The 12,304-nt window shown below is 38.6% G+C and overlaps 3 protein-coding genes and 1 long non-coding RNA gene across 4 annotated transcripts; 3 read left to right on the top strand and 1 right to left on the bottom strand.

The window, feature by feature from the left end:
- The first annotated feature begins 247 nt into the window (after nucleotides 1-247).
- On the top strand, nucleotides 248-2,147 carry LOC117488667. Its single transcript, XR_004556539.1, has 4 exons — nucleotides 248-337; nucleotides 1,725-1,753; nucleotides 1,848-1,923; nucleotides 2,026-2,147. It is a non-coding gene; the product is annotated as an uncharacterized LOC117488667 (long non-coding RNA).
- A 10-nt stretch (nucleotides 2,148-2,157) lies between these two features.
- On the top strand, nucleotides 2,158-3,076 carry LOC117488582 (general transcription factor IIF subunit 1). Its single transcript, XM_034137578.1, has 3 exons — nucleotides 2,158-2,164; nucleotides 2,242-2,342; nucleotides 2,444-3,076. The coding sequence occupies exons 1-3, from the start codon at nucleotides 2,158-2,160 to the stop codon at nucleotides 2,801-2,803; spliced, it is 468 nt and encodes a 155-aa protein (XP_033993469.1). The 3' UTR covers nucleotides 2,804-3,076.
- Nucleotides 3,077-3,308: 232 nt separating this feature from the next.
- sf3a2 (splicing factor 3a, subunit 2) lies at nucleotides 3,309-8,139 on the bottom strand. Its single transcript, XM_034137682.1, has 9 exons — nucleotides 7,934-8,139; nucleotides 6,998-7,121; nucleotides 5,957-6,246; nucleotides 5,793-5,839; nucleotides 5,547-5,656; nucleotides 5,378-5,427; nucleotides 4,617-4,757; nucleotides 3,882-3,950; nucleotides 3,309-3,786 (listed from the first exon to the last, which is right to left on the bottom strand). Exons 3-9 carry the CDS (start codon nucleotides 6,152-6,154, stop codon nucleotides 3,526-3,528), a joined length of 876 nt encoding a protein of 291 aa, XP_033993573.1. The 5' UTR covers nucleotides 6,155-6,246; nucleotides 6,998-7,121; nucleotides 7,934-8,139; the 3' UTR covers nucleotides 3,309-3,525.
- Nucleotides 7,958-12,177, top strand: plekhj1 (pleckstrin homology domain containing, family J member 1). The gene is made up of 6 exons (XM_034137689.1): nucleotides 7,958-8,333; nucleotides 8,523-8,590; nucleotides 8,672-8,738; nucleotides 9,413-9,503; nucleotides 10,012-10,075; nucleotides 10,834-12,177. Exons 1-6 carry the CDS (start codon nucleotides 8,240-8,242, stop codon nucleotides 10,924-10,926), a joined length of 477 nt encoding a protein of 158 aa, XP_033993580.1. The 5' UTR covers nucleotides 7,958-8,239; the 3' UTR covers nucleotides 10,927-12,177.
- Nucleotides 12,178-12,304: the final 127 nt, after the last annotated feature.

Genomic DNA, 12,304 nt, shown 5'->3' with positions numbered 1-12,304 from the left:
TATAACTTTTACAAAGTGAAGAATAGTGAAAAGAACAGCTGTAACAACATTTTGACCCATTGAATCACACTGTTGTGGGATGGTAACAATGTACCAACAATCCATATATTGAAGTGGCAGCCAAGTTCAAACGAAAAACTTTGTGTGATTAATATGTACATTTGTATATCTGCTGAATAATTAGAAAACAAATCACTTTTGAGCCACCGTCATCTTCTTCCCTCTCGTTCCCTCAGGCGGGGGATGGAAGAAAGCTATGAGACATTTGAAGAGGAGTTAGGGCCATCAACAGCAGATCCTCCTCCACAGAAGCCTGTTCGACAGATCCGCAGACCAGGTGGCCACACACACACACGCACACGCACACGCACACGTGCACACACACACACACACACACACACACACACACACGCACACGCACACGCACACGCACACACACACACACACACACGCACACACACGCACACGCACACACACACACACACACACACACACACACACACACACACACACACACACACACACACACACACACACACACACACCATATCTGTAATGCCTGCACATAAAAGCCTTCATCCATTGTGCATATATTGTTCGACTCTATAAATACTTAGGAGCAGCAGAACAGGGAGCCGCTGAAATATGACTCCTGGTCACAGGCTACACAGTGATAATGCAGCCATGCTAAATGGATGGTGGGTGTAATCAGATGCAATCTCTCCAAACACACACACAAAGTCCTCCTTGTGAGGAAGAGCTCTTAAAGGTCTGAAAGGATGGGAGAATGTATTTTTATTTGGCAGCACTTTGGTCCAGACGGAAATAATTATGTAGTCTTTTGAGGTCACCAGGGGAAGAATCCTAATGATTTTATGTAGAGCCAATTTAATTTGCCCCATACTTTAGTTTTCCAATACGTAGGTTGATGATACAATATCTGCAAAACTTCTGTATATTTCATCAGCTTCACTTTCTTTGTTTTTAGTGCTAATTTGATACATAATTAAACCTTTAACCAAGACGTTGGTCAAACAAAGTAAAACACTCTTTATAGTGACAATAATAATTTAGATTCCTATAAAATAAATACTTAAAACTGCACTCCTTAAAAGTATTATATATGTCGATGAACCAATAAATATGCATTCACATGGCAAGTGAAATATCAGCATCAATAAATAAGTTATAACCATAAAAATAAATACAAAAATGCCAAACGAAAAACAAAAGGCAAACACATTATCATTGTTTACATACAGTGTGCCAAGTAACAGTAATCAGCAAACCTCAATGCAATCAAGACTGCATAATTTAAATTAACAAGGTCCCTATAAATAGATAATACAAGTCCTAAGTGGTAATTACAGTCAAACATGCACATATTTAGCTGCTTAGGATCAGCCTAAAACAACATAACATAACATAATTGTAATATAGTCATTGTGAGTGTTGGTAGGTTGGTGTAAGCATGAAGCTCAATGCACACCTCGCATCTCTTAGTTTTCTTAACCTGTCATGTCCGTCTGCAATAAAATATAACGTTGGCAGAGTAGAGTTGCATTTTATGTAAATAAGACATTAGTTAAATCAAACACGTCAGCCAAGCAGAATATATGTACATGCATCAAATTCATGTGAATAAATACAATCCAGTTAATGCTTGTTTATTGTTCAGGATTTATGATATCCCCCATCAGTAAATCTTCATCTGTCTGTTGCAGAAATGTACGCTCCGAGGAAAATCAGAGAGGTGAGATAGAAAACAACCAACATGGATCATTTTTCACTGTGTTCACATCCCTATACATATTTTCTGCTAAGCTATACATGTTGTTTTCTGACAGGCAAAGGCTCCATTTCCACAACAACCAAGATCAGAACCCAAGATTTTACCGAGGGAACCCAGCGTCCCCAGAACAAGTGAGTCATTTCCATCGAACTCCTTAACCTCCATCAGATTTCAGTGTTTTCTTTTCTCGATTTCAATAACATCACCCAATCCTTTTCCTTCATTTCCTTCAGCAACTTTGCACAAACCCTTGTCCGTCCAAAACTTGACACATATTGAAGCCCCCTGGGAGAATGTCACCCTCAACCGCTGTCTGTTTGTGGTCATTTCCATCCTGGTGCTCACCTCCGGCTTTCATAGGCTTCATGGCAAGTAAACTGGAAGTAGCACCACAGTTACAACATGATGACATGCCTGCTGTGACTGAGTGGTCTCTTTTGAAAAAACAGAAACTCTGCGTGGTAAGAGGACAGCAGAGGAGGAAGAGGAAGAAGTTGGTGTGATAGTGAGACGTTCAGGCTCATTACGACATAGAGGACAGCCACCCGAGGTAAAGACAGGATTCACCTATGTGACAAGTTTATCATCCAATCTCAAAATAAACAGCTGTCCCTATATTGTGTCAACCACTTGCGTTTCCCTCCCCTCTAGCCCGAGACAACTCTTTGGGAAGTCATGTTTTGGTGGCTGCCAGACCTAGACGATGAAGAGGATGAGGAGGAAGATGAAGACGATGATGGACTTGTCAAAAAAGGAAAGTCAAAGAAAGGAGCATCAAGAGGTCTTAGAAACAAGCCACTGCCAGACAAAAAACTCATGAAGCCAAATGAAGGGAAATTAAAGGACAGGAGAGCTAAGAAAGACAGGGTCGAAGAAATCAAAGACATGAAGACAATAGATCAGGAGGAACCTGAAAAAACAGCAGATGAGGAAGATGAGGAAGATGAGGAGGTAAAGCCTGAGAAGACTAAAAAGCTGCAGGAAAAGAAGAAAAAGACTCAAAAGGGATGAGTTCAATGTTTCTACTGTTTCCAATGTCCTCTTTTAAATATGCTTCTACTTAGACTCAAAAGTCTTGCTTCCAGATAAATGACTTCAATGTCAATATGGTAGATTTTGGCTGCTTTGCTACAGATGTGATTTTGTGTAGTGACATGTTTGATTCAAAATTCTGACTGCTTTATTTAAACCTGTGATCATTTGGAGGCCTTTAGAGGTGAAAGATCTACATTTTTATTAAATTGCTTATCAATCGCACCAGCTCAGTTTACTGTCAATAATTAAAATAAAAGTTTACCCACAAGGCTTGTTATTTCCTCAAGAGCTGCTTCAAAAATATTTGTTCCCCGTAAAGTCAAGCTTCTTTCCTTATCAGCCTCTTCATGCCTTAATATTTCTGCACTGTTTCTATTTTCATGTGCTATAATCCATTCGCACAATCCTGGGACACATCGATTAACCTTAGTGTGTTTGTGTGTGCGTTATGTCTTTGTAAAAACACAGATTCCAATGCAAATGTTTTTTCACCAAAGAATTTAATTACAAAAAACAGAATGTTAAAAGATGAGCTATTCTTAATCATAGCTGCACGTCCAGAAAGTAAGCATTTATACAAAACAGTGGGGTCATACGGGCTGCCCTACACATTTACATAAATCAAACAAATGTATAAAAATCGACTAGATGTAGACTTTAAACGTCATTGAAAGTAATCACGATCTGCTGGTAGGGAATCAATTATTAGACATGAGGCTCTCAGGAGGAGGCGGCCTCATTGGCATGGGGGGCATGGGCATCTGATGGGGCATATGGGGGTTACCGGGGGCACCAGGTGGGAGAGGGGGCATCCCTCCTGGCGGGGGAGGAGGCATATTATCATTTGGCTGGCGATGTCCACTCATGAGAGGAGGAGGACGCTTCACACCAACAGGAGGTGGGGGTCCGCTGGACTGGGAAATAGCTTTCTCCATTTTGAAGTGGAACTGTAGGAAGAACTGGGAGGAAAAATAACACAGACAGGTTAAACACATATGTTCTCATTCCTGAAATAAAACATAGTGGTAATAAATGTTAAACAGCTTCTAAGTACCTGTTTAGTTTCTCTGTTCCAGTGGGTCCAGAAGCGGTTTTCTGCTTTATCAATTTCTCTACTCGGGACCTGAAAGAGCAAAGATGGTGATGTTATGTTTAATTGAATTGAAAGTACTTATTGCCTGAGATCTCATGATGTGGTTTTATTAAATGTGCCAAGTGCTAGGACTGTCTTAGGGAAGAAAGCTTTTAGTTGTGCAGCTCCATTAACATTACATTACATTACATGTCACTTGTTAGACGCTTTTATCCAAAGTGACTTACATACTCAATACTGTGGGCAATCCCCACAGGAGCAATTTGGGGTGAAGTGTCTTGCCCAGGGACACAACGACATGCTGACTGCAGTGGGGTTTTAACCTGTGACCACCTGAACCGAAAACCAACACACAACCCACTGCACCACACGCCTAACTTGGAACAGTCTGCAAAAATGTTTCAAACTGAGCACTTTGGTTCCCCTGCATCATTTTAAAACTCGGCTGGGTGACATGCTGTTTGATACTCATGGTACCTGTCACTGTAAATAGAGTTTGTAAACTGTACCCTGTAATTTATGTTGTATGTCGTCCTTATTGTTGTTCTGTTGTTTTTATGTTACATGTGTAACCAATGTGCTGCAGGTCACCCTTGAAAAAGAGATATTTTGATCTCAAGGGGCTTTCACCTGGTTAAATAAAGGCTACAAGAAAAAAAGACTACAGAGGAAAATTAAAGTGCAGTTAAAACTCACCTTAAAGGCAATGGTCTCGTACGGTTCAGCAGCCAGAAGCAGGTACTGCCAGCGGCGATCAGGGGGCTCGATGCGCTGCTCGTAAGCAGACATAAAACGATGCCTGGGTCCAATTCCTTCAGCGATCTCTGGGTAGTCAATCTGATGAACAGAGGAGTAAAAACAGGTAACTTACAGACTTGTTTTTGAAAGTAAATAATCAGCCAGTGAAAAAAATGTGTTTGAACACAAAAGGGATGGCTTAATTTGGTCAACAGGACCAAATTTGTCTGCTCGTCTGTTTTTAGGTTTGAACCAGACTGTGTACGATAACAGGCCAAATACATCCACAATATCTGTCCTACTGTACTAGAGAGTTCTTTCAGATTAAGAAAATGTTCGTTTAAAAGAAGTACAGTATATTGCCAGCCTTGGGAGAGAGAATCAAAAACCTAGAAAATATCTATTTACGGCTATTTTATCAGAAGTAGGATGTAAGCCAATGCATTTCCTGTAACTTTCTTATACGCCAACTTTTGTTTTTCCAGTCAAGTCATTTTGATGTGAGGCTGCAGCAGTAGGAAGTGTTTGGTTTGCATTAAGGACCTGATACAGCAATGTTTCCAGGTAAGTAGCCACAGACTAGACTTGGTAAAAGAGGAAATAAATAAATATTGCAATATCAGTGGGCCATAGGCTAATTCACCAATGTGTAACCGCATAAGGTGACAAATAATAACTTAATATTAACTCATTTTTAATTCCCTCCAAAAGACACTAACCTGGAAAAGTAGGGACTGCTGTCCGGTCTCCGAGTCCCTCTGTTTGGTTACTATGAAGAAAAGAAAGACATTGATTGTATAATAAAATGCAATACATTTGCAGGTAAACCCTGGTCAGTACAAGACAAAATAATCACTGCACTGACTCATAACAACTCAGCTCGCTTACCTTTGTATCCCGGTCGACCAATTTTGACAAATTTCTTGACCTCAACTTTCACTTTGGCTGGAGCTGGCTGGGCAGGAGCTTCTTTTGCCTCTTTGGCTGCTCTCCGCGCCCTGAAACAAAGAAAATATATAATTTTTTAACTGTAGAAAAATGATGTGCTGAATCTCAGTGGGTTGTTGCGGTGAATTGTTGCGGTACAATTAATTGGTCACCAAAAACACTAAACAAATGGCGTGTTGCACTTACAAGTTGGTCTGATGTTTCTTTCCTTGTGTGTGAGCCAAGTAGCTGCCCTGTAAAGTAGAGAAGAGCGATTTGTCAAACAGGATACTCCGATAACAGGAAATGTATTATTAAGTTAGGATAACTTCTAGCACCATACAGGAAAGTATCATTGTCTGCCTCCTCACCTCATTGTTATGAAGAGTCAAGCAAAGTTTGCACTCGTATGACCCTAAATGATTTTTCATAAAGTAGGGGTCTTTATTGATGTCAATAGTCTCCAGGGCCAGCTGGCGTAACCGCTCTCGCCTGTCCCGGTTACTTTCAGAGGAGGAGGCCACCCCACCGCTCCCCGTCTTCCCTCCAGCTCGATGCTGGAAATCCATCTTTGCAAGGTGATGGGCTCAATCACTCAGAAACCCACACGCGTTGCCCAGCTGACACTGGACAGGCACTCAGAGAAGATGCTGCTGATTATCTGAAGAAAGATAAAGCAAACAATGTCAGTGAAAATGAACATATAGAATAATGTTAACTGTTATTGCCGTACCATGTGTTACTGGATTGTGGTGTAAAACAGTGCCATGTATGGAGTTACACTATCACTTAGGAGTAAGCAATACAAGACTACTGACTTGACTCTATTATATACTGTATTAAGTGCATTGCTCTAGTCTAGATACTAGTTCAGGTCTCCTTTGCATGTAAACGGTTTGAGGAGCACTGCAGTAAGTTCCCCCTCAATTTCAAAAGGAATGTTAAAAACAAATACTTCCGGAACCAAGACTTTCTATAATTAGTTTGGCACACATTTCATGTAGTTAAAAAACGATACAATGACTGGCTGCGCTACTTTATGCTAACTTCCCTTGTAAGTGATCGGTCTTACTAATGGGCAACAACACACTTATTTAGACAAATATTCGTTATTGACCAGATAAAATATATAGCAGAAAAGAGGGGAATTTTTTTTATCAAGATAGAAAACAAATGACAAAAACTACAAACTGTAGTTAGCTGCAGTTTGTTAGAATATGGTAGCGCTCGCACGACAATGCTAAGCTAACAGCTATTCATTGAGACACATTTTAACATATGATCGAAGACCCCCGCACCTAAAAAGGAGCTATCTCTGTATATGTATTTATAGATTGATAAGTTATATGTAAAACTAAAGAATACACATGTAAAGGATAGTGTAAACAGTTTACTTTGTTCAAAACACTCACCGACAGCACAACGTAAGGATCATGCCCCTGTAGATCAGCAGTGCGCATGCTCAGGTGGTTTCCTCTTCACCGGTTGGAAAACAGCTTCAGGTGCATTACTGCCCCCTGCTGTTCTGGAGTATTCCTACATGTGGCACATTTCAGAATCATCTTTATATCTGCAAAGTAACTATAGCTGGCAAATAAAACGTGTTGAAGTAAAACTTAAATGTGCTTTCTCTCTGAAATGTATTGGATTAGCACACTATGAAAATACTCAAATACAACTACCTCAAACTTGTTATTGAGTACAGTACTGGTGTAAATGTACTGAAGAAATCTTTCACCAGAGAAAAGTACATCCCATACTACCATGTCACCAGTGGTATAAAGTAACTAAGTACACTTAATTGAGTATTGTACTCAAGAACTTCTATTTTACTTGAGTAACTCAATAATTTGCTACTTTGTACTTCTACCCCACTTAAATTTAAAGGTAAAAAGTGTACTTTTACTACACTTCAATTTATACCTTTAGTTACTTTGCAGATTTGGATTAATGGTGTTAAATATACTCAACATTTAGAAAATACTTGAGTCACACCTGGAGTAAATCACAAGCTACCTTGCACTATAAAGTAATTAACATTAGCTGCACCTTTACCAGCTTTGATTAACACATTAATACATCAATAATTACAATCAAACTATATAATATGATTCTGTAAATTGGCCGATCTGCAAATGAGTACTTTTTACTTTATATTTTGATGCTTCTGTATTTTTACTTGAAACTTGAGTATTATTTTGAATGCAGAACTTTCACTTACTATACTCGATAAAGTATTCCTACTATCTGGAAATTCTACTTTAAAAGTTACGAGTACTTCTTAGTTCTTCCACATCTGCATGTCACTACAAGTTGTAACTTACACGGCTTGTAAACGCACTGTTTACCTAGTTGGTTCCTCACCGACTTCCGTACTATTACAAGTGAGGCGTTTCTGGCTGCCACCGAGTGTCCGGTGTGAAACATGGAGGAGAAGTCCGACTCTTGACCACAGCAATGACAAAACACACACATTCACATTTCGAGGACAGAAGATTGCGAGGCAGTGACATTTAACGGACGCCACAGACAACGCTGCCTCGACTTGTTTGGTATTTTATCTCGCTCCCTTGCTGGGCTGTCGGTGGGCATGGCTCGGTCGTAGCTAAAGTCTCCTCTTCTTTAACCCGGGTTTTACTGCGTCAGTGGCCGTGATGCGTTTCAACGAGAAGGAGCTGGTGTCTCTGAGCCGACAGCCCTCTGAGATGGCAGCCGAGCTGGGGATGCGAGGACCCAAGAAAGGAGACGGTAATACGGTTTATTACACACCGATTCAGCTCCTTTCAAACCTACTTCCGTTTGATGTAATCTGCACAGCAGGCTGTTCATGTTAGCATAATGGACTGAAAACATGTTTAAGATTAGCAACCACCAGAGATATGTTATGGTCGTGTCATTCATCAGCTGTGTACTGGCAATCCTTTTTTTGTAATACAGTTGTAAAGAAGAGGCTGGTGAAACTCGTCGTGAACTTCCTCTTCTACTTTCGGACTGATGAGGAAGAGGTCAGTAGCACACTGCATTCAACATGCATCACATGTCTTACCTGCTCTAGTGACTAATGTGAAACCATTATTTGTTGTCAGCCAATTGGAGCTTTGCTGCTGGAGCAGTGTCGGGTGGAAAGGGAGGACTGCCAGAGCTTCTCTATTGGTGAGTTTCCCCTTCTACATTCACATGACTCACCTTTCCTTTCACTTTCTCGCATTGTTGACTTTCAAATCCAGTCCAATACCTAGGTTTTAGAAATGGATAAACACTTTTCTTCAAAGCACATAACATTTTTTGCAAAAAAGATTTTATTAAGATTTTACTTTAGAAATAAGTATTTTTTTCATTTTTTAGTGTTACTGAAATTAACGTTGTCTACCCTCTTGACCTACCTGTCATTGAGTATGGTCAGGTTTTGTACAACTGCTCATCGTCATAATTAATGTGTAAAATGCGGCTCTACATTTCAATACAAAATGTGGATCTCTTACTCGTTTTTATATTCAAAAGTGAATTGGCCTGATACTTAATATATTAGTTTTTATGTAAAATGTCCAAACTGTCTTGCTACAAAACATTTGGCCAGGTCTCTATTGTTTAAGATATATTTTATCTCAGTCGCACAAACCTGGTGTAATAAAGTCTAAATTAAAATTAAAAAGTCGGTGGAAATGAGCAGGCCGGCTTTTTATTCCGTATTAACACTGCTTTGTAGATGTCACTGATCAGGAATAAAGACATGTATCAACGTCCATTCCTTAAGACTTAATACTTTGTTGCAGTTTGTGTATTTTTATTATCTATTTGTGACTCGTTTTATGTGTTTCTCTTTGTAGCATTTCTGGATGAAGCAGAGAGAAAATATCTTTTTGAATGTGACTCAGAAGAGCAGTGTGGGGAGTGGGTCGACTCCATTGTGAAGGCCAGGTGGGTCTGACTCCTTTTCCAGTTATTGCAGACACAACAGACCACAACACCATGAAATACACATGTTGGTCGACCTGGCAGCAACTGACAGAAAATGACAGTTTTTGGGGGGTTTAAGGCATCACATTAGGCTCTGCTGATTGTCAGCGTTTTGAATTTAGATATTTTTTTTTAAAGACAGAATCATGTTTTAAGGAAAAAAAAATGAAATCCAAATGATGATGAAAAGTAGTCTTTCGTTGCACTTAATGTACTGTTTTGTTGTATTTTTGCAAATTAACTACAATATGGTGACATGATTTGAATTAACATTGTAGCTACAGTTTTCTCTACATCTGAAAATGGAAAAATGTGCAGCTTGGCAGACCGCAATGTGCAGTGTGATGCTATTTGAACGCCTTTAGTCATACACACACACTTGGGTTAAATGTGTTTTACTAGGAATAGGATAATGCTCCCTAACAGGGGAAGATTTTGCCTAATACATTTGTCATCTCATCTCTTACAGTTACGAGTTCATGAGGAAGAACCTGATATTCTATCGAACTGAAATCCACAGGCTAACTGGCAAGGTAAGAGCCGTCTCAGCAGCATCTTGAAGCGTTAAATGCCACACAGATGGCACTTATATCCAACAGTGTCGTAGTAGAAAGGATTTAAGTATGAAGTGTATTTGCGCAATACTTGCCTCGTTAAACGACAATCATTTAAATCCCGGCTGCTTTTAAAATGTGAAAAATGTGTGTGTGAAAATGTTTTACAAATGAGCTTTTGCTGATTTTTTTTTTGTTATGATAAAATTAATTAAAATGTACATCTCTGTATTTATTTGTTACATTTTGTCTGAAAAAGTTAGAAGAGCAATGTTAAAGCCTGATGATTCCTTACACCAAAAATAATAATCCCAGTCACCTTCAAACAGTGAGGCGTACTGTACATACGGCTCGTTGATTAACCATTAAGATATTTGTATCGTGACTGAAAGTCGGATCAGGGCATCGGAAAAATGTAATACTTTAGAAAAAAACTAAAAAGCAATATGACTTTTTTAGAAACAAGTTATGTGTCAATCAGGATGATCTGGAGACATTGAAAATAGTTTATAGCAAAGTTTGTCCTAAAAACATGGTAGGTTCGCTTCGCAAATGTAGTTTGTTGGTGCTGTTAAGACTGAGCCACTAAATAAAGTCAACTGAACTACACTGTATCCTGTTGGAGGCTTACACTAACAATTACAAGAAATCTCTAAACGATTTTTTTACTGTCTTACTCTTAACCTTTATATATATATACAGTCTATGGACTTAACTCGTATTCTTCTTTCTCACAGGATCCCTTGGAGCAGTACGGTATATCAGATGAAACTCGCTTCCAGGTCAACAATGGACTGCAACTCACGCCTAGAGATACCTCTTCCCTGTAAACCATCAACCTGTCCCGATGTACTTTATTTTAAATTTCAGTCTGCCCTTCCATTCCAACTTTTACTACTCACTGGCTTGAAGAACATGGTATTACCATAAGCTCAGATGCTTTTTAGATCTTCACTGCAATGAATGTTTTTAGTAGTGCCCTAGACTTACAGCAACATCCTTATGTGCAGATGTTATAGCAGAGTATCTGAGGCCATGTAAAGTAATGAAGTGATAATACTGATTATTTCTTTTATATCAATCATTACAGGTAGCGGGGCTGCAGAGAACTTGACACTGTCTTATCTACGGTTTATGGGATTTTACATGCATATTTTTTGTATCATTTTTTGAATTTTCCTTGGTTTATTTGTTAGCTATAAAAAAACATATTTTATACTGTGTTTTCTACTAGACATACTTTCAGACAATGTGATTTTGAGTGTCTAATTTTACATGTGCTGTACATTTCTTTCAGGAGTGTTCCGATGAGCACCGCTGGGATTTAAAATAATTGAACCAGACTTTTTGAATAATGTTAATCAACCTAATATACGCTGTTTGAAGAAGCTTATGATTATAAGATACAGTGCCCAATTGAGAAAACCTTCTGCAGTATTTCCTGAGTAATTTCAGCTGCAAGGGCCTTTGATCTGCTGAGTTGAGCCAACCATTTGACTATTTTTTTATCAGATAAATGTTTTAGCTATCCCTAATTGTATTTATCTTCCAGCCTTTTTAGACTACCAGTAATTAGTTTAAAAAACTATACTTTTGCACATATTACTTTACTGGGTGTTGAGGGTTTTTTTATTATAAGAATTTCAAAAAGTTACTTGAACCTATTGTACTTATTCTTTGGCACTTTGAATCAGATTCCTTTAGATATGCTGTTGGACCAGACTATGTGATTTTTCAACATCACAACAACTTTGTCATTGGAGCTACATCAAAGTTTCAATGATGAGGTGACGTTTTTCTCTCGTCCAAATGTAACTATCTTGCAAATTGTATAAAAAATGGTCAGGAGTCTACCCTTAAAGAGGATAATGTCATTGAATGTGTCTTTATTTTACACCTTTGCACATTGAATGTGTTAAGTCTATTTTTACTTCCTGTTCAATTATTTTTGTTTCACTTGCATCTCTCTTTTTTAAACTAATAAATCCATTGGAAATATACTGTGAATCAATATAGTGTGTCACTGTTAACTAGAAACAATTTGTCAACACCAAAATGTAATAAAAGTGTATTTAATCATGGTCAATCTAACAATAGAATTCAGCAGGTGTCCATAAAGTGTAAATGAGTCTCCTTCAAGACACACATATACAGTACCAATACTGTTTCAAATGTAATGAAAAGCACAGGCTTTATCATGAATGTATC

Source organism: Trematomus bernacchii, unplaced genomic scaffold (assembly GCF_902827165.1).
Source record: "Trematomus bernacchii unplaced genomic scaffold, fTreBer1.1, whole genome shotgun sequence".
Lineage (NCBI taxonomy): Eukaryota > Metazoa > Chordata > Actinopteri > Perciformes > Nototheniidae > Trematomus > Trematomus bernacchii.
This window is presented reverse-complemented; position numbering and strand designations above follow the sequence as displayed.

Coding starts and splice junctions, on each gene's coding strand:
- sf3a2 (XM_034137682.1), bottom strand. CDS start 6,154: ATGGATTTCCAGCATCGAGCTGGAGGGAAGACGGGGAGCGGTGGGGTG. Junction 4,758..5,377: donor AGCAGTCCCTACTTTTCCAG/GTTAGTGTCTTT, acceptor TCTGTTCATCAG/ATTGACTACCCAGAGATCGC. Junction 3,787..3,881: donor GGAACAGAGAAACTAAACAG/GTACTTAGAAGC, acceptor TTTTCCTCCCAG/TTCTTCCTACAGTTCCACTT.
- plekhj1 (XM_034137689.1), top strand. CDS start 8,240: ATGCGTTTCAACGAGAAGGAGCTGGTGTCTCTGAGCCGACAGCCCTCT. Junction 8,334..8,522: donor AGGACCCAAGAAAGGAGACG/GTAATACGGTTT, acceptor TTTGTAATACAG/TTGTAAAGAAGAGGCTGGTG. Junction 10,076..10,833: donor TCCACAGGCTAACTGGCAAG/GTAAGAGCCGTC, acceptor TCTTTCTCACAG/GATCCCTTGGAGCAGTACGG.
- LOC117488582 (XM_034137578.1), top strand. Junction 2,343..2,443: donor ATAGAGGACAGCCACCCGAG/GTAAAGACAGGA, acceptor CCTCCCCTCTAG/CCCGAGACAACTCTTTGGGA.